The sequence below is a fragment of the Leptosomus discolor genome, chromosome 4 (assembly GCF_034619465.1).
Source record: "Leptosomus discolor isolate bLepDis1 chromosome 4, bLepDis1.hap2, whole genome shotgun sequence".
NCBI lineage: Eukaryota > Metazoa > Chordata > Aves > Leptosomiformes > Leptosomidae > Leptosomus > Leptosomus discolor.
The window spans coordinates 11,266,917-11,292,689 of NC_141394.1; the positions used below are offsets into that span (position 1 = coordinate 11,266,917).

The 25,773-nt window shown below is 46.2% G+C and overlaps 1 protein-coding gene across 4 annotated transcripts in view; it reads left to right on the forward strand.

Annotated features, from left to right (window-relative positions):
• Positions 1–25,773, forward strand: part of SLC4A4 (solute carrier family 4 member 4) — a 234,040-nt gene that overhangs the window by 200,601 nt on the left and 7,666 nt on the right. For 2 of the 4 annotated variants that reach the window (XM_086464769.1, XM_086464770.1), the window contains 9 exons: positions 4,093–4,364; positions 7,398–7,468; positions 10,336–10,524; positions 12,636–12,749; positions 13,091–13,252; positions 17,873–18,051; positions 19,417–19,489; positions 23,506–23,574; positions 25,212–25,385. In XM_086464769.1, coding sequence (XP_086320895.1) covers positions 4,093–4,364; positions 7,398–7,468; positions 10,336–10,524; positions 12,636–12,749; positions 13,091–13,252; positions 17,873–18,051; positions 19,417–19,489; positions 23,506–23,574; positions 25,212–25,385 — 1,303 coding nt within the window. Of the gene's footprint in view, positions 1–4,092; positions 4,365–7,397; positions 7,469–10,090; positions 10,094–10,249; positions 10,525–12,635; positions 12,750–13,090; positions 13,253–17,872; positions 18,052–19,416; positions 19,490–23,505; positions 23,575–25,211; positions 25,386–25,773 lie in introns of all 4 variants that reach the window. The other 2 variants (XM_086464772.1, XM_086464771.1) reach the window with 2 other exon arrangements.

A 25,773-nucleotide genomic window follows, 5' to 3' on the forward strand; every position in this document is an offset into this window, starting at 1 on the left:
AGGTGACACCCAGAGCTAAAGGGAGCCCATTTTGTTAGGTATTTGCATTTACTATTCCCACATCTGCAATGCTGACAAAATAGTATGAGAATCCCTAAAGGAATCAGCATATTTATGACTTTACGTGCATATTCATTGATGATTTTACATGTAGGACTACTGATACTTTGGATGGTGCTTTGCAAGGAGATCATTTTAGGTTATACAGGAAAACACCCCAAATCACTTGTAGCCCTCCCTTCGCCTATCAGGGAGCATTCACAGCATGGCAAGCTGTGCAAGACTTGTGTTTCGGTACACAAAACCAGGAGCTTTTGGAGTTAAGGCATTACTAGGCTTTCTTTCAAAAGCAGTCGCCTGTGATGTGGAACAGCTCTTTGGCCGTTTGGTTATTTTTAGAAAAGGTCTATTGAATTATTAAGCTGAACATGGCTGCAGGTTGCAATAAGGCAGGAGTCATGGTATATGTTTGGTTGTTTAATTATATCTCCTTCCTTATTCTATTTAATCTCTGTGGGTAGTTAGAAATAATTGAGAGCATATAATCATGTCTTTCCTGTGAATACCCTACACGTTGGAGAAGTCTTTTGAGGTACAGAGCTTCTGCTAAGGCAGCTTGTTTACATGGGATCCCATATACACAGTGCTGCACTGGACTCTTTTGTAGTGAGATGATTTAATTTGGTTACTTAGCTCACTTGATAGTACTTGTGGCAGTGAGAGCAGTGTGTGTGAAGATAGTGCAAGGCAGGATGAAACAGGCAGGGTCTGATTCTCCTGCTGCGTTGTCAAAGTTGGTGTTAATTTATCATCAGCACTGTTGGGTATGAAGCTTGAATGGCCTTCCAGTGCGCTCTGACTGCTGTTAGACAGAGCCAAGCCAGGGAAAAGTTCATCTTGGAGTCAAGGAGGCCATGGAGAGATGACCTGCACCTTCAAATGCAATGCAGTCCCCTCTTGCCTGGCCCTGGGACTGCCACTGTCCTCAGCACAGTCTGCTCCATCCTTCCAAAGAGGGGCAGAGGAGGTGGACGTTGGGCCCGTCTCTCCCCCCTGCCTTGAAGCACAGGCAGAGAGGGATGGAGGCTAGGAAAAAGGGACAGAAAATTAGACTAGCCCGGGGAGGGAAGCTGGAAGCTGCCCGGCTGGTGAGAGCTCTGCAGCAGAGCAAGAGGGGGGCACCTTTCTTTTCTTTCTTTGACTGGAATAAATGAATAAAATCAGGAATAGACATGCTATAGCAGTTTGCATCTGGTGGGCAGGTCTAAGCCCAGGTGCGGCACGCAGAAGGAAAAAAACAAGATGGAAAAACACTTAGTATGGTTTTGGGAGGGAGAAGGTGGTTATTTTTAACCCAAGGAGGTGGTGGTTATAAAAGCTATTGTCCTAACAACCTGCTGGAGCAGAACGGCAGGATTTTTTGAGGGAGTCTTTCTCACAAGGAAATTGGAATCAAGCACTGTGATTTTTTCGATAATGCATTTGTGGTTGTTCATATTCACAACACCCTGTTCCCTGCTGGGAGCAAAATTAGAAAGACTTCCCATCTACTGATTCATTTGAAGTTTGACTCTGTGTGTGTGTGTGTGTGTGTGTGTGTGTGAGATCTAAATAAGCCTCGCATACCCAGCCATGCATCTAACTTTGGGAGCCTACAGGAGCGGTGCTGGCTGTGTTGCCAGCAGAGTGGGTCAGTGCTACAGGACTCTCTGGGTTAACTCTCCTGCTGGTTGATGAGCTCTGCTCCCATGCAGGGTCTCTCCGATACCCGCTGTGAGATGAGCCTGGGTTTCTGAGCTGGAAGCAGCGGGAAGGGAGGTGCAGGCTGTTGGGAAAGTTTCCCCTCCAGAGACCTCGGAAGGAAGATTGATCATGGCAAAAGTACTTCGCCTGTTGTATTGTGTATGTGAAATGTCCTGTGCTTTTTCATTTGCTCTGTGAGCTTCAGAAATGCTGCAGGACTTTCAGGGGTAAAAAAAAAATAAAAAAAAATTAGTTTAAAACCTTTTGAAGTTCTTTAATGGTGTGCAGTGAGGGTGCCATCCAGGCTTCTGCCATCCCTCTTCTCCACGCTCAGTCAGATGGATGGCAGCTCCTGCTCTCCAAAGCACTGACTCCGGATATTTCAAAGAGCTGTCACTGGGGTCTTTTCTTTTTTTTTCCTCTTTTTCTAAATCATTGCTTCATTTCTTCCTTGCTCCTTACCCCTCTTCCAGGTCAGACTCTCAGTGTGAGGAGGCTGAAGTCCTCCCTGAGATGTGTATCTACAATAAGGAGAAAGCCTTGCAGAGACTTGGTTTGAATGCAGATGCATGACCCTGTCTGAGTGTACCTGACATCTGACCCGGGTTCCTTACAGAAATGCATGACACTGCCCAGCAGCAAGCCTTTAGCTGGCACCCTGCCTGGTCTGCAGCCTTCTCTCCCATTTTACAATCACAAGGTTGCAGTTCTCAGGTGCTCTTTTGTTCACTCTGCAGTTTTATACCAGGCATTAGAAAATTGCCCTCAAGCCCTGCTGTTGGCCTGGGTTTCTGCTGGTGGTGGGATAGGTGCTTGGGGTGTGCCGTGGAAAATTGCTGCCTGCGGCTGAATGCTGCCAAAGGGTAGCGAGGTGTGACAGCACACTGTGTCTGCCTGGAAACAGTGTGTGGAAACAGGTACATGGGAGATGCAAGGACATTTTTTCATGATTACTGTGCAAGTCTGTCTGCAGTCAGGGCTTAAGTAAATGGTGGGACGAGCCTGTAGCTAGCTCTGAAGGCCTCCAGTTTTGCCAGGCTGCAAACACCCTACGAGGTGTTTTGCTGCTGAGGTAAAAGCACACTGGCATTAGGAGCTAACCCCACTCCAAGGCACGCGTGGGTCTCTGGAGGAGCCGACGCCAACCCACACCTGTCCTCTTGCCACAAACAGGCCTGGAGGGATCCTGCTGCAGGGCAATCTAGCAATCTCCTCCTCCCTCGTGCCTTGGAGAGGGACTTGAAGGTGCTTTTTTGCTATTACTTTTTAGAGCTGTGGGTGGTTATTTGTTGTAGCCTGCATTCCTGAGGCATCTTGAAGACGGCTTTTGCTGCTTCCTATTTAAATGCAGGCTCACAGGAAGAGACATTCAGTTTTTCTTACAACACTTGACATAGTTGGGGGAAGGAAGGACTAAACTCCAGGGCCCCATCCCCTCCCCAGAGCTTTCTGACACTGTTAGAGTCTTTGCTCTGAGACTTTCCACAGAAACTGCCCTTTCTCCTCTGTCCTTCAACACTGCAGGGCTCCTGGCTTTCAGGGAAGACTGGCTGGCTGGGGCTACTGGCCCCACCACCTCCCGCTCCCTTCCCCAGAACAGGCAGTAAACTCCCTTGCAGAGCCTTATCTGCTCTGGTGTTCACTTTTTGCATTTGTTCAGTCCTAAAAGCTGCCTTTGGACTCTGCACCGTGAGGGCACAGCAAACAAAGGACACATAAGCTTCCCAGGAAGGAACGATGGAGTTCGCTCCATTGTTCTCCATAGCCTGCCACGTCCTGGCACCAGGGTTTGTCGTCTTCTGCTTGGTACTTCTTGATCTTCTCCTGTTGATATTTAGATTTCTGCAGATAGTGCGAGGACCTGAGAGATGGAAATGCAGGCTCCTGAGTGTGAGGCTTGGCAGGAGATGGCTTTTCTGAAGGAGTTTTGTAAACTGTGGTTACATTTTTCAGCTGGTGGAAAGCTGACAGCGTTGAGCTGCTCTTGGTCTGGACAGCTGGATGTTTGGGCCTTTACAGCTCTGTGTGTGTCTGCCAAGGGAGGATTTTTACCAGGAAGCCTAGAAAGAGTTTAAATTCACTGGTAGCATTTATTAGTGGGGACATAAGCAAGACTAATGACTTCTGCTTACTTTTCTGCCACCCGGGCTATTAAACTACACCGCATACTTTTATGGAGTTGGCTGGCTGAAAGCGGAGAGCTTAGCTCTTGGAACACTCCCCCTGAGTCTAAATGAGCACAGGTCTCAGGGGCTGCGCGTTCACCACTTCCCACTGGGAAGTCACCATCCTGCATGGATTTACCTGACCCCGATATTTTCCCTTCCTGCCACCTCTGTCTTGTTGCAGAGACAATGATTTTGACTACCTGGAGTTTCGTCTCTGGATCGGCCTTTGGTCAGCCTTCCAGTGTCTCATTCTCGTCGCTACCGATGCCAGCTTCCTGGTCAAGTACTTCACCCGCTTCACCGAAGAAGGTTTTTCCTCCCTTATTAGCTTCATCTTCATTTATGATGCATTCAAGAAGATGATCAAGCTGGCAGATCATTACCCAATCAACTCTGAGTTCAAGGTGGACTATATCACACATTACTCTTGTGCCTGTGAACCATTAGATCCAGGTAAGAAAATGTTTAATTAGCTCTCCAATTTGCAGATGGGAGATTGCACTTGCTTTCTTTTTCTGTTGTGCTGCAGTCCAGATAATAAACAGGTAGATTAATCCTCCTTTATCAGTTGTCTTCAGGTATCCTATTTTAGCCTTATTTAGAAGCTGAGGGGTGAATTTCACCCTGCATGCAAACTGGAATAGCCGACCTTCCTGGGACTCCTCATGAGAGCATCATTACCAGAGGAGAAGCTGTCTGTGTACCCTTGTCTCCTTGCACCCATGTGGCTGTTAATTCTGAATGGCATTCCTCTGGGAAGTCTGTGAAGGGGCAGAAGTGGTGGCCAGGTCACTCCTGTGACATTTCATCAAATGCAGGAGCTGGATTTATTCAAGGCGTTACCCAAACATGGGTGGCTTTCCACCTCCTGGCCACCTGTATGAGTGGAAAAGCACAGAGTTCCTCGGTAGAGCGGAAGTTCAGCCTATCACTAGAGCGTGGGCTGCGAGGCAGGTATAGCCAGCATACGTATAGATCTGGCAACGCAACCGGGAACAAAAGGCTACAAAACCCAAATACAAACAGAAATACACTGGCTCGTACCATTAAGGAAGCTGTGACCACTCCTAGGATCCTTCAAACAACGAGGAGTGAGTAAGAAACTTGGTTTGTGCTCAAAGTAAACTTCAGGTTATCTCGACATACCTGTCAAACAGGAAAAGCTTCTGGTTCATGTTGGCTGCCTCTGTGGAAAAGGTCAGGAACTGGATCCCTAGGAGCTGTGTGCTTACGGTAGTTGTTAAATGTAGGATCTCTGCAAGCACTTGGATGTTGATCAAGTTCTGCTTCAATTTGGATGGCACCTAAGTGGCCTTGTTCTCCATGTCCTGCATTTTTTTCAAGCCCTATATAAGATGGCAAAGCAGAGGCAGACTATCATCCTTGCATTTTGGGGATATTTGCTAGCTGCTCAGCACGCTGTCAGTTGACCAAGGGAGCTTGGGGAAAGGGGCAGTTGTGTCCCAGCAGCTGGGTGGGCTTTTTGTCCTTTTGCTCTGGATGGAGGCACTGAGGAGCATGGCACAGCGTAAGATAAGCAAGGAGATCTGAACTTGACCCAAATCAAGCTGCGATCCCAGCGGTGCCGTGAAGGTCTTCGAAACAAAGCTGTAAGGTCTTGCAGCAGCGGGTTTTGTAAGCAGATACCAAGAGAGCATTAGGATATCAATTATCCTTTATGCTAATACTTCCTTCCTGAAAGTTTGGAAGCTTTCTCTCATGCATCAGGAAATGGAATAAAAATACACGTGGCAGATGAGCAAAAGGGGATGCCTGGTTGTAGGGGAAAAAAAAGTATAATGCAGCAGCTGGTGCTCTCTTCCCAGCAATTTTCCTCTAGTGCAGATACTGTCTGCTGATGTTGGGGTACTGTAAGCAGTGGTTGATAAATTGTCAAGGGTTGTGCTGGAGAAGGAGGGAGATTTATTTGTTTTTTTTCCAACGTAAGTGCAGGTAAAGCCTTATTGATCTTTGTCATGCCACAGGTGAGGCTGACTCCTCTTCCCTAGTACTCTGATTCAGGCTTTTTACTGTTGGGTTTAATCTCTGCATCACTAAGATTTGGCTCCAGAGTTTTGCGTCAGCCCTTAGCTTGCATTGCTCCGTTTCTGCAGTGGGTTGTGCCCGCACTACCATTGCAGGGGCCTCGGGAAGCTGGGGAGTAGCGTCTCACCAGCCCCACCACTCTTTCTGCAGGACCTTGAAATAATGCTTTTGAAATCACCGACAGGATCTCTGTGTGTGCTCTGGCAATAATTACTTGGTGTGTCCCACAGGGACTTGCCTTTGATCCTTGCACCTCCAGTCTGTGTCTTTGAGCAAACACACGATGTTTTACAACATGGGTCAAGGAGTTAAAAGGCAAAACCAGCAGCCAAACCCATGCTTCTTCCACTTTCAGGAGCAATAGCATCCACGTAGCAACTGTTTAGCCAAAAGCAAAGCGTCAGGGCAGTGTGCTTGAACACCAATGGGGCACCTCATGTGCCAAGCCAAGGGGGTTTGGACTTGAGATGCCCACCCAGGCTGCATAGGCATTTCCGTACCTGGCCTTTCCAAAGAGATCCTTGTCGTCGCGAGGAAGATGCCAGTGGCAAAATTTACAATAATGCTTGGAGGCACAGCAAAATCCAGGAGATCGTACTTGTTGAGGGCCCTGGAAAGATTGCCTACATACAAAGATGTCCTACTACTGACTTAGACCCTAGTATGATTTCAGTAGTATGAAAGACAAATGCACTTACTCTTTCCTCAGCTAAACAAATGTGAACTATGCAGCATTTTAGTACAGCTTCAATATTATCAGGCATAAAAGTACACGCAAAACCTATATAAAACATGAGGGCATAGTTGACAAGCCTATTTTCAGGAAGGATTGCATTGCTAAATGAAATTTCAAATAAACGATTTCTGATCCCATGAAAACAAAAGGGAAACACGTATCATTGTCACAGTGAACACTGCCCCTTTTTTCAAAGAAATTATCTCCATCCTGTTGATTTTAATTACTCCTTATCTTGTTTGGTTTTTTTTTTCAACTCAGAAAACGTTTGTACTGGATTCTGAAATGCATTTTGCTTTTCTGGCTATCTTTGGGGTTGCACATTAATTTTAAATTAATAATTAGGAGTGTTCTGTGGATATTTATTTTAATCCAGAAATTGTTAGAAAAATATTGAAAAGCCATGAAATATTGTATTGTCTGTCTGGTTTTCTATATTTTTTTTTTTACAATGAACTCCAAAAAAAACCCCAGTTAGGTTTGAATTATGTTTCACTTAGCCTTTTCTTTCCATTTTTCAAGTGATTGATGATTGATGCTTTTGAGTCACTCTGAAACAATACTTTTTACTCACTTTACTTGAGCAAAGAGATTGCGAACAGTTTGATGGAGTTAACAAATGATTTAATAGCTGAAATTTGCTTTCCTCCCTAGCTGCTTCAGCACCACACTCACGGTATTCCTTTTCCTGTCCTCTCTTGCAGTTAATAGCTCGTTATTTAACAGGACAGCGGTGCCGTCAGCCAATGAGCTGTTTTATTCCTCTACAGAGATGGTAAGTGCCCTTTGCTAGGGCAGGGGTTGCACGGTGTTTGAAGGCTGTAAATGCCGTGTGTTTCTGCTGGGCCGTGCCAGTAGACTGGGAATCAATCGCATCAAGAAAACCCACACGCTCACACTCCCTCGTTGCCTGTGATGCTGTGAAAATGGGACACTGCTCCTTTCAGCATGCTCCCTTGATCCTGCAGGGATTTCTGGTGGTACTGGGTACAGAATACTGTGGGCACAACTTGATAATATTAATTACTGGCTAATAGCGCCCGCTTTCTTGCAGTCTGATATGTGTGTGTTGGCAGGATGCAAATGGTTCTCCCAAGGGATTAGCCAGATCCTTCTGTCCAGGGCTGTAATGGTAGGAGTGTTGTGGCCAGCTCTTCCTCTGGAAGGTCCTGTTTCTATCCCGTTCTTTGATTTTTCTGTATCTATCCTTGGCTTTTCCACATTTCACTCCAGTGGTGAGCTTTGGATGATGAGGAGAAAGAAATGGAGCTTGATTGGGTCAGATACATTTGTGTTTGATGCACAGGGAGTAAACTGAGACACAGAATGACAACTTTCTTCTGAAGAATACAGGTCCTACCTGTCTGTGTTTCTTTCCATGTGGTGGCCAACTCCTGTGTGGCATCAAGTGGCCCAGCAGAAAGGGAATGGTTTCAGAGCTGGGCACGCTATCTGCAGGCACTAGGAGCACGAGACACAAACCTGAAGGCAAGAGCCTTGCCCAAGGTCCCCAAGCAGGTTGGTCTCAGGGTGAAGAAATAGGTCTCCTGATGGCCCAGCTGCAGCTTGTGTGCCTTTTACTGCTCCTTGCCCTCTTCCCTGCCCTCCCCCGTCGGCTGGCTGTGGTCCCTGAGCATCTGAGCTGGCTGCCTCTGGAAGGACTGGAAATGAGGGCCTCCTTGTTCAGCTGCCCACCACAGAAAATAATGCTTGGGGAAGTGAGGAGCAGCTGTCGGGACACCTACATCCACCTGTCAGGAGGAGGGTGCCCGTTGCTGCTTCTGTTCTGTTAACAAGAACAACTCTTCTTGGGTTTTGTGGGTTTGGCCTTTGATTGTCAGTCTCGGGAGAGGAGAGGAATGCCTAAGAAGGCGACATGAAAACAACTCATCAACCCAAGTTGCATTTTCAGGCTGTCCTTTCTTAGAACACTCATCTCAGCATCTTAGCCCTCCTCCCCCAAAACCTTGCTTTGCAACACCGTTCCTGCAATGCAGTGGGGCTGGAGGGAACTCTGTGCAGTCCTGACTCTGTCTCTCTGCCTGCTTTTTAAAAGAGCCAGGGGGCTGTGCTCTCCCCATGGTATGCTCTGCCTTAGCCCTCATCCCACCTGGACCTTAGCTGTGTTTCCAGGCCCATTTTTGGATGCCTTAGAGTTTCAAAGCAAAACAAATGTCTGGGGACACACGATGAGGGTGCTAGGAAGGGGAAGAGCAACTTTGGTACAAATCCTGCCAGGAAGCTGGTGGCAGGACAAAACAAGATCCCATTGGGGGATCTCCCAGAGAAGAGGGATGCCCTCTTCTTTCTGCTCTCCGATACTCCGGGTGGTAATCTTACCTATCAAACACTCTCTGGTGCTTATTTCTGTCTATGTAAAATTGCAAGATGTAAAATATGCCCCCAAATATTTGGTTTTTTAGTTTGTCTCCCTGCTTTGAAAACCGTGTTCACTCTCCTCTCCGTTTGCCATCCTGAAGTTAGCAGTCAGGGCAGATCTGCAGCAATCTTGTTGCAGAGGGACAAAGTGCTGCTGCCTGGTGCTGTGGAGAGGGACAGTGCTGAGAGAGCAAATGTGGCAGCGCCTTGTCAAAGAACAACACAGAGCTGGAGGGTTTGTTGATGTTTTTTGTTTGTTTTTTTTCTCCCTACCACCATCAGCGTCAGCAAAATCACACCTCAGCCCTTGGGATTCACAATATTTGCTGGGGAAGCTGCAATTTATTACATGCAGCTTCAGACCACGACTTGTTAAGCATCCAGTCTAGGGGCATATGTGATGTATTTTTCAGTGTACACACATGACCAAGATACTTATAGATGCAACATGAGGCCATGAATGTTTTGCCTTCAGCGAGTACCTTAGATATTTTCAAGATTTCTAATATAAGTTACAGCGGGTTCTTTCCTACTTGAAAATGTCACTTGTAAACAAAAGGATATTTTGTGCCTTGCACTTTTGCCTAAAGAACATGCTTTTCTGGTTAATTACTAGTTGGGCTGAATTAGTCTGTGCCCACATTTGTGATAAGTTCTCTATAACTTAACTATTTGGAGTAAAATACTCTTTCTTCTCTATGGGTTTATTCATTTTGAGTAACTTTAAAATATTCTTTCTGTCTGGTGTCATGGTTCGCGGTAATTGCAGTGCAGCACGGTGTGTGCAGAAGCTGCCAGCGGGCATTGGGAGAGCTCAAGCCTTGTTTCTAGAAAGGGCAAGGAGGGAGATTTTCCGCTGTAGGAACAGTGCTGGTCTGGAGCCGAGGGAAGCAGGTTTGGGTTTGGTGTTGCTTGCAGTGAGCAAGCAGCAGGGAGTTGGATGTAGAGGTGGTCTCAGGCCACTCCAGCTTCTGTGTGAGGTTTCCAGCATTGCCTTTCCACTGGAGGAAACGCAGAGCATGTCTGGCAGACCACAGCAGAGGTCTTCTTTCCGAGGCCCAGACTGTCCTCATTTCCAGGTAATACCATCCTCTGTCCAGGTTAAAAGCCGTTCTGTCTGCACACAAGCACAGGGATTTTTAGCCTCTGTGCCGTGCCTCCTTTTGAAAACTCTCAGTATTTTTCCTCGTTCCTGTCCTAGCACAAGCAGCTTATGCACAGCTTTATGGAACTGTTCTCTATTTTTTTTTTTTTTTAATGCAGTACAACACCACCATTGACTGGTCATCTCTGACAACGAAGGAGTGCTTGAAATACGGAGGACAACTTGTGGGCAACAGCTGTGAATATGTCCCTGACATCACCCTCATGTCTTTCATCCTCTTTTTTGGCACTTACACCTGCTCCATGGCCCTGAAGAAATTCAAGACCAGTCGGTATTTTCCAACCACTGTAAGTATCTCCTTTCACTCAAGCTGTTTCTTTACTCTTTTGGAGTGCAAAGATCATTTTGGTATAGCTGTCACACACAGAGGGAGAAATGCTTTGCATGGAAGGAAGGTCGCATTGGTTGAGATAGAATCATGGAACTACTTAACCAAGGTATGTCTGGGCTTGCTCAGCTGTCACTGCCAGGGTTTCTGGAGGGCATGAGTAAGGCAGCAGAAGAGCCAAAACGAGCCATAATCTGTCGTGGGGATGTGGCAGTGATTTTAAAAGTGCTGAAGACAACACTTCCAAGCTGTGATACGCAATGATGTAGCTTATCAGTGTGAAGAAATTAGAAGAGTCCTCCAGGCAAATACAGTTTCAGCTGGCCATTTTTAGTGTCAGATACACAGCTTAACTTGATGTCCTCACTCTGAGGTAGGATGCATGGCCGTTCTGCAGAGATAAATGACCAAGAGAGGCTATTAATCGTTGTCAGAAGTCTCCCTGCTGATAGCCAGGGGGAGTATGTGGGGAGGACAAAAGAAGCCCTTCGCTTTGTCACTGAGTACAAGCGGGTAAATGAGCTATGGTATAGAACAGGAGAAGAGAGGCACATCTTTGATGTTACCATATAGCGTTTGAAACACTCGGGAGTCAATGCAAAAATTGAACTCTACTACAGTCCATGCCTGGTCTACCTGTGACAGTAGCGACCTAAAGCAGAAATTCCCTTTCTTTGAGGATCAGATGCAAAATTAGGATGACGTGAAAAACCTCTGCATTGATTTAAACAAGATTTTGTTCAGACTTACAGCCAACTTACATGCACCTCTCAGGTGCATCTGCTTGTTTTGTCTCCCCAACTACCACGACATGTGTGCAAGCTCGCCTTTTCCATGCGTCCAAAGCCATGTTTCTCTCTGGGACCTGCCCCCCCACTCCCATTTTCTGGCATTCTGACATGCAGGGATTTGTCCTGCATGGATGTTTACTGTTCTGCTGGGTTACAATTGAACCTCTATTATTTTTAATAAAAAAGGAAACAAATTCCATCCGGGCTGGAATGCAGCTCAATTTCTCTGTAACCATGTGAACCCAGGAAACCTGGAAGGAACAACAGCACTGGAAAGATAGCACAGATACAAACAAGCACAGTGGGTCCTGCCCAGTTAAATTTCAGGATCTGACCAGTGGAAGCTTTAAGTTGTGATATTCCGATGTCTTCAGGAGAGTTGCCCTCTTAGGGCATGTTGAGGATTTAGCTGAGGAGCCCAGTTTGTTTTCCTGCCTGTTTAGGTTGACTTATTACTTGAACAGAAAACAGTGGAATCTCTGCCAATCATGCAGAGTGTCTCAGCTCTCATGGAAGTTTGGGTCTTCCCGTCTTCTAAAGGGAAGTTCGTAACTGTTTCCGTTGTCTGGTGTAAAATACCATTTCTTCCCTTTCCCATTTTTTTTTTTATCTGCATTGAAAAATTGATCATATTAAAAGAATGGAGTCTGGGGATAACACAGTATTTTTTTTTTTTGTTAAAGCCACGTACCTTAGGAATCCTGTGATAAGACGAGAAGCTTGACTCGTGTCAGAAAAGCCATGCATAGAAAACATGCATATGTGGACGCTAAAGAATGAGATCAGAAGGCAAACAGAAGGACGTGATATTTTATATGTCTAAAAAAGTCACTGTTTTTTTAGGTTTATTTCTAAATGTTCCATATCTGTCAATATTGGAAGCTGATCCTGAAAAGTCTTTGCAGACACTGCTGCAGAGGAACTAGGTCTCCATACCAGTGGTTGTTGGCTGCTGTCGAACCTAATATGAGTGAGACTGCCTCGAAGAATTCATGTGGGAGTTTCTTAGAAAAGCAGTTTTCTTTCTCCTTAAGCTTGTTTTTTGTACCTTCATTTAGGCTTAATCATTTGGCTTTCAGACAATGCAGTAAAGTACCAGGGCACATTTAGGCAAATAGCACCAGACACGACAGTGTTTGCCTTTGTTTCTACAAAAGAAGAAATGATGAGCTTGTATTGCCACCGAATGCAAGCCTGGAGTATCACATAGAGATTAAAGCATGGGTGAAATGGTGTTTCGTAGTGCTGATTACTATTATGATATCAACTTCTGTTTCAGGCCCGGAAGCTCATCAGTGACTTTGCCATTATCTTGTCCATTTTGATTTTCTGTGGAATAGATGCCCTGGTAGGTGTGGACACACCAAAACTAATTGTGCCAAGTGAATTCAAGGTATGTCATTGTCAGCTTGTTTGGTGGCCTTTGGAAGAGGTTTCCTTTTCCACCCGTCTGCCCTGTATAAAATGACTTGCCCTCAAAACAGGAAAGTAGTCAGCTCTCTGGAAGGGACCGTTTTACTCAGATGACATCATTTGTATAAGCATCACTTTGGTTGGCTGATTTAGCTCCTAAATCCTGCCTCCATACCTTTAACCTTTTGTTGCTATTAATGGGAAGGGTGAAATTGTCGCAAACCCCTGTAGCCCCGTTGCTGGAAGTACAAGTGTATTTAGGATGTTGTCACTCCTACGTTGCGGCTCTAATGCCAGCTTTCTTTTCCTTGCCCTTAAAAGCCAACCAGTCCCGAGAGGGGTTGGTTTATCCCACCTTTTGGAGGAAACCCGTGGTGGGTGTACCTGGCAGCAGCCATCCCTGCACTGCTGGTGACTATCCTCATCTTCATGGACCAGCAAATCACAGCTGTTATCGTCAACAGGAAGGAGCACAAGCTCAAGGTGGGTGTGCTTTGTGTCTTGCCCGCGTGCAGGGAGCTGCCTGGTCCTTTTTCTGTGCTAGAGATGGTGGACAGCCTGTGGCAGTGTTGAACATACATGCCACCTCAGAAACGTCATTGCTGGTGTTCAACAACAATATTTATTTTGTTAACTAGCACAGAGCTTTTGCCAGGAAAACCACTGATTCAGTTGAAAGTCTTGAGCATTGCGCAAACAGCGTTTGCCTTTCTCCTAAAGCAAGAACCCTGTGCAGGGCCAACTCACAGAGTCTCGTTCAGTAAGCACTTACTAATTTTGATTGGCTTCGCCATCATGTGGCCTGAAGCATTCCCACATGAGAAGCTTTGGGATTGCTCCTCCCTTTTCCTTCGAAAACAGATCCCGTGCCAAGAACAGTCAGATTTCACAAAACCAGCCAGGCACCCCTTCCCTTCTAGACCCATCGGATCCTACCCATGGCTCATCTGGCAAAGACATGGCTGGAGCTGGAAGAAATTAGAGCAGCCCCTCTTTGAGAGGCAGAACTTTTGTTTAAAGACCCTTTTTGTGTCAACATAAAACTGAAAGTTTCTTAAAACCTTTACAGTATTTTACTCTTTCCTTGCAAGAGCTTCACTCTCCAACTGTAAACATTTGAGAATGGCATAGGAAACTTGGATGTATAGACTAGTCAAAGCTTGTCTTGTAAAGACTACTGGTGTAAACAACGTCTCGCTGCCTTCTTAACCTTGCCCTCGTGTTAGTAGTACTGGTCTACCTTAGTAAAGGACTGGATTAAGTTTATTTCAGAATCTACTAGCCCTAACCCCAGAGGTGTCATTTGCCTTGGTAATTCTGCAAGACCCTGACATTTGAAGAATTAGAAAAGGAAAGAGGGTACACATCTATCCACAAACATGAAGTTACTTGCTTGTCCTCTTCAGTTGTCCATCTGGCATGCTCTGCTTCTGCAGTAGGAGATGAGAAATCATTAAATTAAACGCAGTCAGAAATGGGGGAGAAAAGTTGATGACTGTCATTCTGTTTGCTTGCATAGGGTAAACGTATGCTGGCAGCTATATCCAGCAAATATGGTTATACATGCTACAAAACTGTTCATTGCTTTAAAACAAGTCCCCAGCTCTGATGTTAAGGAACACCTAGGATGCTTTCCAGCGAGGATGCTTGGCAGACGTTCTTTCTGGCATTTTTTTAAACAAGGTGTTTGGGAAGATCATTTGGGCCAGCAGAAGGTTCTGATTGCTTGCTGCCTTACAGCTGGTGTGCAAAACTGCTGGGTTTTGGTGGTGGTGATGCTTCCAAATGGCTGTTCACTTCACAAACTCTAGTTCTCTAGAGAAACAAGTCCCAGACTCAAGTCCAGCTGACTCAAACCTCTCTTCTAGCGTCAAATGACTCTTAAAATCTAATTGTCCTCCTGCCACCTTCTTCCCTCAAAGACACAGGCCTAGTCCCTGTCATCTGCTGCTGTTTTTAAGGAGACAGCTGCTTTGTGACTGTGGTCAGTTTTCTTCCTGCGCTTCTGTCATAGACTACAAGGGAGGACTTTATGAATTCCATCAGCATGGAAAGGAAAATGAGGGTGGCCAGAACGGGTCCACCAGGTCTCACACGTATCTGCATATTTTTGGGAGCTCAGGTTTGTGGTGGGCAGAGGCTGTGAATTTGGGAGGGCCTCCTCTCTGAGGATTGCTACTTGAACCTGAGCTGGGACCTAATTTTAATTTGCACAGCACTGTTATTGCATCCAAGCCCAAATCCCTCTCACCCTTATCACAACGGGCAAAGTTTCTCTGGATCTGACAAGCCCCTATTACTGCGTTTATCGTGTAAGGCGATCACTGGTGGATGTTCCCAGCCATCGGCAGAACAAGGTCTCTTCGTGTCACAGCCATCCCTGGGCAGGAATGGTACATTGGTGTGGTTGTCAGCCGCTCCAAAGAAGATTTTGGGGTGCCGGGGTGATGGCAGGACCCCACCAGTGGTGGGTATGGCCAGAGTCGGCCAAAGTATGAGAGCTATGTTGTCTGTACAGCGCTGTAAAATAGAAGCAATAAGCTGAAGAGATTTGGGACATACCAAGGGCATAGCCACAGTTGGATGTTATTTAAAGAAGAGCTTTGTATCTGCTGACATGTAACAGTCTAGGATGTAGTAATGTTTTTAAAATAAACTTTCCAGGCCAGCGCTATGCAGTTTTTCATGCCTGTAGGGTTTTTCCTTTCCCTGCACCATCAGTTCTATTGAAAAATATTAAATTCCTGTAAACGGAGACTCCCTTCCTGCTAATGGGACACGTTTCAAGTGGTCTAACCCATGAGAGTAAAGACTCTCTCAAAACATGGGTAACGCAGGGTCATTATTTAGATACCTGCTTCATCAGTTATATTGAGAGCTGTTGGAAATATGAATGGAGCTTTTACTTGAAAAAGAGGAGGATGTTTCAGTTCATATGGTCATTGTGGACATTAGACAACTGACATGTGATTTAAGACCGTCCTGAGCCTGACCTGGAGGAGAAAGTCGGAGATATATTCAATACCATGCCCACATCTCTCTTGGGGAGAGGCTAGTCATTGACATGGTCTCAGTTTTAGGTCTGTCTCCTGCACCTAACTAAGCAGACGTATCGTTTTCTTAATCACTGGAAGAGTATGTTCACTGTTCTTCCCCCATGAAGAAGAGGCCCCTCATCTCTTCAGCTTATAGGCACTGAACGTGGTTATACTATCAGCACTGGGTGTGCTTTTTTAGTAACAAAGTATAAACACTCCAGCAAAGTCCTGTTTAATATAAAAATTATTTCTTGCTTCCTTTGTTATGGCTGTGAGCACATGCTGTTGTTGAATTGGGGGTTCTCAAGTCCGATCCTGCTGCTCTGCACCAAAAAACACCTCCATACACAAAATCTACTGTAGGTCAGAAGAAGGACATGAGTTTTTCTGGTAGTGCCTTGCTAAAGTATTGGCAAGGTGTCACTGAATGCCCGTCCCAGCGCTGCTGGCCAGCCAAGGTAAGCAGCGCACGTATGAGGAAAACAATGAGGACTATTCACAATGAGCTGAGTTGCTTTCCCTCCTGGGTCACCAAGTAGGTCTGGATCATTTATTCTTTCCAATAAAATCAAATTGAACAGGATTAAAGAAAGGTTAATCTTCTTTAAAATAGCAAGCCTTAGACATTTGTCTGGTGTTTTTCTGAAGATCCCTTTCTCTAGTGGCTCTTCTGTTTCTTCACGTCTTCTCTTGGCACTCGTGGCTGGTGGTTTTCCTGTGTTAGTTCAGTAAAGGATTTAAAAAATAGATCAGAGGTATTTAAAAAGGAATAAAGAAGGAGGGCAGCTTTCTCCTTTAAGTACGTATGAGCCCATCAACTCTTCTTGTTGCTTTCCCCAAGAGAGCCTAGGGCTGGGTGTTGAGAAAGATGCCTCCAGCACCCAGCACGGTCAGCAGGGCTCAGACCAGTTGTGAGATCCTGCAGTTGCTTCCTATCCTACATACAGGAGTTGAGATCTTGCTCTGAGACAGTACATGGCAAATGTTACCTTTAGGCAGGCACTATATTTCTGTAAGATTGCTTTCAGGTAGACTTCATTAATTCATTACTCTGAGAGTTGTTTCACAACAGCTTATTAACACTAAAATTAGGCTTGGGGCTGTCTTTAAAGGGTGGTTTGGGTGTTTAAAGCTTTGTGCACACTCAAGCTGTCACTTAGATGGGAAATGACTTGGTGCAAAAAGATACCGATCTTGGCCTCTCCCCACCTCAACAGAAGTCCCGCGTAGAGCAGTAGGACAAATGGCTCACGCCGTTGCAAGCCACTCTCCTGCTTTGCAGGGGATCTGCCATCCGCTCGCCCTCCCTGAACTCTCTCGCTGTCGTGCTGTGAAAACGGGCCATCATATTTTTGCACATGCTGCGAGGAGGCAGCAGAGGGTTGGAGTGGTGCTGGGTATTGGACTTCTTGTCACTGTGTTACCTCATTGGGAAAGTGGGAACGTATCATTATAAAAATAGCACTTCATAATGGGGTTTCATTCTTCTTGTTTAAGAGGCAATGTTAGAACACTATAAACCCATTATAACCAAGAGATGTGGGTATATGTGTGTGTGTGTGTATATATATATATATAAAAAATAGAGATATATATTGAGAGCTTCCTTACTGTTGACAAGATACGTGTATCTCACCAAATATTTTTTTGATGAAAGTGGTGCTCTCTGCTTGTCTTTAACTCATGGTCTGCTGTGTCAGGTGCCTCTGTAAAGAGCCGTTTGACTGGTCGCAGGGCTTGGCTCGTACCAACTCAACCTCTAAGCACTATGTAGTGTACCCAAGGCGCTTGGTCTTTTGCCAGACTGCTTGCAGGTCTACTGCTCTCCTGTGTTTGCTGTGTGCTGTTGTTCTTGGAGCTTGTCAGAACTGTAACACTTACCTGTTTTCCCTGTGGAGGCAGGCAATTCGTCCTTTAAGGAGCAGTGTGTCCTACTCTGCTATTTCTTATGACAATTTCTGTTGGCCAGAAAGATGCTGTAGAAGGAAGTGCTGCTTGTTTGGTGTGCCTCTGCCCCTGGGTATTTAGGATAATTAAGCTGAAGGTTGTCTGTCTCCCTTCGCAGAAAGGTGCTGGATATCATCTGGATTTGTTCTGGGTGGCCATTCTGATGATCATATGCTCTTTTATGGGTCTGCCCTGGTATGTTGCTGCTACGGTGATCTCCATTGCTCATATTGACAGCTTGAAGATGGAGACAGAAACTTCAGCCCCTGGAGAACAGCCCAAGTTTTTGGGAGTGAGGTATGTCAAACCAGAAAGGCCTTAATTGCCTTGTTTGCCTGCAAAGATCAGTTTGTGCTATAAATGGTCTTGCTTCAAGCAGGACAAGTACAGAGGTTCAGGGGAATAGCTCTTAGATTTGCTGTAAATCTTCAGATCAGCTGTACTTCCTTGCAGCTTTTTTTTGTCCACAGAGGCTATATACAGTTAGAAGCGTATCTGGCGTAGCCCTCTTGTAAATAGCCTCTCTTGAAAAGGAAGAAAACTGGTGTACTACATGCATGCCTGTAGATGGGGGAGAGCCCGTAAATGTGTGAGAGCAAAGGAAGGAAACTTTGCACCAGGGCTTAAAGCATTTCTTGGTCTGCTTTGAGCATGCACGTTGAAGTCACCCCAAAACACACAAAGCTTTACAGAATGAGCTCTGGTGCCCATGGGATACTGCAAACTTGTCATGAGGAATTTCGTGATGCTTTCTTTGTATTTCCAAACCCAGCTGTGAGATGTAGCAGCACAGGTCTCTGGCAATTCCTTGGACAAATCCCCATGTAAGTCCTCAAAAGTTTCTTTGGCCAGATCAGACACAGTTTTCTGGTGTCTGAGAAAGGAGATAAATTTACTGCAGATTTCTGTGTCCATGGAAATTAGACAGGCATGCATTAGCAAACATAATGGTAAAACATGTAAACTTGTCATGCCTAGAGCAATCAACTCTACTTAATCAAGCAATATTTTCTTTATTTGGCTGCCTTAATTAAGTGGTCTGAAGTGCTTTCTATAGGAGCACTTCTGGAAATCAGGACGCTTGTTTAGACAGCTAAACAGAAATTTAATGGCCTGACTTTCAGTACTCTGAAATATTACTGGTGAAAGTATTTTTGGATGTAGGGAGCGACTGTGGGTGCCAATGAAGGCACATGGTCAGCACCTCATGAAGGTCTGGACTGTTTGTCCAACTGCTGGAGTACTATGACCAGGATTCAAAGTATGCTACTAGTCTAAGAGTGGAGAGCTAATGATTTATTACCTATTTGCATGCTATAAATACTGCCTTGCAGAGAATTTGGATTGCCAGTTAACGGTTTCTAATGTTTAATGTGTAAACACACTCCTCCTTACTCAGTAGCAGTACTCTGTTGATCCACAAACAGCGGAGCTAAGGCAGCGTACAAAAACTGGTGCAATGTGTCAAAAAAAGAGGCGTGTGAGGCTTGGTCAGCATCAAGGTACCTGCCTGATGCTGTTGGCTTGTAATGGCCAGTCTGCTTTGAAAATGTGGCTACAAAACCAAGTTGTCAGGCTTTATGTTGGGTTTGAGTACTCTGAGAGAGAATAAAACTGGAGTGAAAACTGAAGCCATCCTGCTCAGCCATGATTTTGTTTCAGGGAGCAGAGAGTCACTGGAGTCATCGTTTTCATTCTGACCGGTGTGTCTGTCTTTATGGCTCCCATCCTAAAGGTAAGGACGTCACCTTTTCTGCTTCCTCCTGCTCACACAACCAAAGTAGGGCCCCAGCAACTGCCAGGCTTTTTTTGTGCTACTAAAAAAGCTCATCGTTGAAGTGTGGAAAAGGAGATTAGTGAGAATTACTGATGTAGTTTTACAGTTTTCTGGAAGCTTAAATACAGAGTGTTTTGGAAGGAAAAAATAACATCATCGTAGTGTGCTAGATAGTAATAGTGACAGAGTTCAGGGCTGGTGGTCTTGGGGGCTGTGATTTTTTTCGTTTTAAGATTTTTCTTCCATGTTTGCATAAAGCTAAGTTTCCTTTTATTTTGCACACTCATACTTCTGCTGTGCCTGTGTTTTATGGAAAAGGTATTGCGGATAAAGATTGAGATCCTGCTGGGGGCATGATGGCAGGGTGGTTGGCAATGCAGAAGAGTCGCTGTGTGGAAGACACAGGTTAACAGATGGATGTGGAGTTTTAAAAGTACGTGTGCATTTATTTGGGTGTGCACGCTCTTAGCACATACACATGAAGACAATCTTCCTTCAGTGCTTACTCGTAGGCTGCATGCATGGCCCACTGTGTGGGTTTTTTGATGAGAGAGAATACACAGATCTGGTGGCAATGAGCAGAGCCTAGATCTGACGGTTTTAGTCCACGGGTATGGTTTTGACCAAAAAAATCTCTGGGACCATTGCCACTGCCATAGCGGAGCTGTACCCTGCCTGGGGCAGCTGCCAAGGCACACACCTCAGCAGTGCAAGGCTGCTGCAGCTTGCCTGGCTTTTTTTTAAAAAAGCCAGCACAACAATCAAATTTTCACTCTTCTCGGCTGGGTACTCCTAAAATAGCACATCCCTTATCACTCAGAAGCAGCGCCCAGCTCAGCAGCGTGGAAAACGTGTTTCTGGAGGAAGCGGTGCAATTAAATGTGATTTTTTTAAAAAAAAATTTGGGTTTTTTTCATCTCCTGAATTTTTTTTTCTTGTGAGTTTAGCCGAGGCTCTGGACAGATGTGCTGCTGATATAGCTCTCAATCTAGGTAGGTAGCTATTTTCCAAGGCCTGAAATTTGTTGGCATGTAGCCACAGAGAAACACATCCTTAGTGGCTCATCAGATCGTAGAACAAAACTGGAAAACCTGTTTATCCATGTCTTGTGGAGGATGCTGCCTTCTCCGGGGATGATGACTGATGTGGCACCAAGTGCAGGCATACTGCACAACAGGAGATGTCAACTGCAGAAGTCCATCTCTATGGATCTTTAGACCACTGGTACAAGCAGATGATGTCAAAACAGTAACGTATGTACTGAAACAGTGGCACCATGCAGCATAACTCCGTGATGGAGCAGATGGGAGAAGCGTTTCTGGAGGAGGCAAACGAGTTTGTGGTCATGAGGAGGCTGGAAACCACAGGGGCTGTGAGGCACAGGTAGATGTGAGCCTGAAGGGGAGGAGGCAGGCAGAGAGCAGTGGTGCTGCCTGTGTCTGAAGTGGCTTTACAAAGTCAGTGAGTTCCTGTTCTTGATTTCTAAGATTGTTTTTACAACTAGCAAATTTTTATGTCTTGTTAACAGTGTCCTCTTCTGCACAAACAGGCATTCTGAGCCCTTAATTTAAAGCCTGATTGTAATAATCCTGTTTGTTAGTTCATGTGACCTTTCCCTGCAAGATCTCTCTTCCTCTATTCCACTGGGGTCTATTATTTCCCTTGTTATTGCTTCATTCATTACTTATTTGTCTGCGCTTCCCCTAAGAATGCGTATGGGGAAGATCCTCGCGGGAGGACGCCTGAGGACAAATCGGCACGCTCCTCGCCCACGTGCCAGCGAGAAGTACCTGGCAGCATTTCAGGACCTTTAACAAACTCCAGTGGCAGGGTCTCCTGCTCGAGAGAACTGCTTTGCTAAACGCATTGCAGAACATTTAAGTCTCCTCATGCCAGTGGCAAATGGAAGCTAACTATCCCAAATTCAATCAAACAGGCAATCCACAATCTCATCTTTGTTTTTTGAGGGTTTTGCAGTGTTTGTGCTGGTTTTGAAGTTTTCTGCTCAGTTATGGCAGATCTCCACAGAAACATCCTCGGCCCTGCTAGGAGAATGACAGGCGCTTTCCTATAAATACATTTATTTAGTTCTTTTGGCTAGCAGCAAGTTTGCTCAGAGTGCCTAAGCCAGCAACCCCATAGTTAATGAATACTTTGCCAAAAGAAAGTCTTCCAAAATGAAATCGCCGCTTGCTACTCTGCAGGGTAATGTTCTGAAGTTTCACCTCGGGATGATTTACAGGATTAATTATCGTGGAATGGTGAAATAATATTTGGACATTTTTTTTCTTAAAAAACCAGAAAGAAATAGAAGGGGAGGGAGAGAGAGCAATGTAAATGAACTAGAAGACTAAATTCTGAAAGCCTCCTAGCCAGCTTGCCGGCGGAGATATTATCTTGTCTCATCTAATCCCTCAGATCCAGTGAGGGCTTTGAATCCCTTGGACACCCACAGCTATGTGAACTGCACACTGGCTCCCCATCCTTCCTCACAATGGCACACGGTGATGGCAGACCATTGAACCCAGGCTGTGGAAAAAACATTTGGCTTTTAATGTGAAATATCAACGCAGCTCACTCAAGGAAGCAAATAAATACAATGGGAGGATGAATTAGCAATCAAGAAGCTCACAGGAGGTGATAGGGAGTGAGACTCAGGGGAGAGAAGGGAAAAACAGAGGCAGGGAAGCTTTGGTCTGGAATGGCACGTAGCCTGGTGACTTCGGTGCTCATGAGCCCCAAGTGAAATGCCTGCATTCGGGATCAAGGCTCCAGGGATATGTCCATGACGCTGTGTGTCTGGCCCAGTAAACCATGAATAATACGGTGGTGAATACGGTAAAACACTGAATAACTGCCAGTTTACTTGCTTCTTTAATGAGTTACATGCTCAGGTTGAAAGACAAACCTTCCAACAGCAGCAGGCATTGCATGGGAGCCTTGGCTGCGCTGCGGCTGCCGTTCAGTGGCAGCTGCCCGTCACTGCACGAATGCTTTCCTCCAGCGACGGCGGCAGAGTTCTCTCCCTCCCGCTCGGGTTCAAATAAATCACACAAAGGCTGTTATTCAGCTCCGCGTGTGGTCCGTACCCAAGTATCCCCGTTCACGTCCTGCCACGCTGGCTGCCCACAGTTCTGTTGCGGGGCCGAGGAGCACTTCCCCCTCTTGGCAGCCGCGCGGTGGCTTTTGCCGTTGAGGAAGGCTTTGTGCTTCAGGTCAGAGGGACGGATGCTTGTTCTGGGGAGCGTGTGTGGTGTTACCATGCTGCTTCCTCACTGCCGAAGGAAGATGTCCCCGGTGGCAGGACCAGCGATGGAGGAACAGGCAGCACTTAGCACTTGAGGGAGCAGAGATTGATGTTTGAAAAGACAGTTCCTGGCAGTGAAGAAGGTAACTCACAGTCCTGTATCTGTGAATAGTTATATGGATTAATGTGAGTGAAAGATGGAGCGGTCAGAGATTTAGTTTGCATGACTGTCATCGCTGAGGTGGGACTCAAGAGCCTTTCTGGGTGGATTTCCACAGCTTACTGAGTTGGACGTACCACAGCATCATGCTGCCTTTTCTTCTTCTCTACCTTCTGCTTCTAGTCCCACCAGAAACCAGGAGGTGAAAAGCAGTTTGAAGCTTACTGGAACACACTTACCCCGTCTCTTTAATTTGCTGACTGACTGGCACTGGCTGGCTTCGCTCCCTTTGGTTCTTGGAGAGACATCCAAGTCCCAGTGAAGTGGGAGAACTTGGGGCTCGTTCAGCCCCTGCCCTGCTCCTCAGCCCTCCAGTGATTGCACAAATGTTATTGGGACTCTCAAAACACAGCAGAAGGATTGCTTGCTTTGTTAACTCTGCAATGCCCACTCATAGGTGCAATTTGAGTTGATCGCAGGCTAGGCACTGTGTCCCCTCTGCGTGTTAACGGCGCGTTGTGTATGGGGAGGTTGTTCACTCCGTTTCTCCTGCTCTTCCGCCCGCAGTTCATTCCCATGCCAGTGCTCTACGGCGTCTTCCTCTACATGGGTGTTGCTTCCCTCAATGGCGTGCAGGTGAGTCCCTCCAACAGCAGGGAGCAGACTCCCCACCGGGCCTTCTCCAGAAGATGGCAGTTGTTAACCAGTGCAGGGGTCCTTTCACAACCCTCATGCTTTTCCCTTCTCTTTCACCACCCCCTTTTTCCTTCCCAAGAAATCCCGGGGAGGGTAGCAACCATTCACAAACATTGCTGCAGGCTGGCTGCCCTGAGATGGAGACCAAAGGGGAGCAATCTGCTCAGTGGGAGAGCAGCCAAGTCTGGGGCCTGTAAGTGATGTGGGGTGCTCTGTGAAGACGCGGGGTCCGTCTTCCCCTGCTCCCTAGCTCAGCGATGCCGAGGACAGCGTATGCTTGCGGAAGCCCCAGGCTCACTCCCGGGGTGGTTCAGACCGTCTGTCACAGACTGAGGGAAAACAAGGGAAGATGATTTATGGCGGCGGGGTTATTCTGCAGTGTTAACGAGCGGGAACATTGCTGTTTGCCGGGGAAGGGAAGCCAAGCCCCTTTCTTTGTCGTTGAGGAAATATTACGTAAGGAGTCTTTCTCACAGTGCAGCGCCTGTATTTGGCCCTAGGAAGCTGGAAGTGGTTTTGTTGCTTTCTGGCACCCTGTTAATTGTGGCCTTTCTTTTTAGCACTCGGTTGTGCTCTAACGGGAAAAGACTGCCTGTTCTGTGAGCACCATGAGAATTTCCTTGGGTATTCTTTAAAACGGCCCCAGCTTTCATTCACTGGTGGGAGATCAAGCTGGTCTCAGCAGCGGGCAGCAAGCCCCAACAACAAGGGGATTGTCATGTTCACCCTGGGGTTGGTTCTTCTGGAGGGGATTTCCCCTGCTTCCCGGCCCAGGTGGTCAGGGCACTGGGCAGCTTGTTTTTCCCTGATCAAGGATGTTTTTCGCTCAATGAGAAATCCCAATTTTGGTTTGACTCCAAGTCCATCCAGTCCAGCATGGGGCAAGGGGCACTGCTGGAAAAACTGCCCGTCTTCCTCACTCTTCGCTTAGATGCCTTTCTATTCTCTGGTAACATGATGTCTGCCCTCACCTCTGCTGACCTCTGCTCCTGATTTCTTTGGAAAAAAGCGCATTGTTTTATATGCTGAATGATTTTCCTTGGCAGGAACGGGGCAGGGGAGGGTGGCAGAAGTGAGCCAGAGTTTGATGCTGCCCGTATTTTGGGCATTCATCTTGTTTTCCCTGTTATGTGGGTAATGAAGTTCTCCCTTCAAAATTCCCTGTGTCCACAGCCACAGCGGATCAGGCTTATTCTTTTGCAGACAGTGGAGCAATTTCCACCAACACCTTTGCTGCTTGGTTTACACACTGATCACCAGAGCACGTGGAGTTCTGCTCCTTAAATAAAGGCACCTCAAGGCCTTGCTTTGAGAGATGCTTCGCCCCTGTGTCTCTGTTTAGTGGCCAGATATACTGTAGACCTAGGACCTTCACCTAAGTTAATATGTTTAGCCCACCCTGCATTAAGCACAAGTCAGTCAGGATAGAGGAGCTGTGCTGGGTTTTTTGCTGGGTTTCTTTTAGGGAAGGAAAACAAGTTGATTCAAGGTCACACTTCATAGTGGAATAATGCTTTTGTATCTATCTTTTGTGTGCCCTGGGTTTCATTTAAATGTCCGTTTCTTTTGCTTTCCAGTTCATGGATCGTCTGAAGCTGCTCTTGATGCCTCTAAAACACCAGCCTGACTTCATCTACCTGCGCCACGTCCCGCTGCGCAGGGTCCATCTGTTCACCTTCCTGCAGGTGGTGTGCCTGGCCCTCCTCTGGATCCTCAAGTCAACCGTGGCTGCTATCATATTCCCTGTCATGGTAGGTGACGTTCTCCTTCACCTCCCACCCTTTCACAGCCTGTGCCTTCCACACATGTCATACCTTCCCATAAACGGGCAAATCCAACCTCTCCCTGTCAAATCCCTAGCTCAGGGCTCTGCCTCCATTCAAGGCACTGATGTAAGACATGGCACCATGCACAGGGTCAATGTTGCCATGGCTGCCTTTACATAAATCCTTTGGAGGAGAATGAGCCTGGAAAGTTAATTTTTTTCCAGAAAGGTGTAGTTAGTTTTGACCCTTCTTAGCTGCCAAGGTTAGGTTTGCCACGTTTTCTCCTTGAGCTGCATGAACAAATGAGAGGTGCATAGTTTTCCTTTTTTAGTCCACGCTAATTACCATACAGAAAATGTCTCCCTTGCTTTTA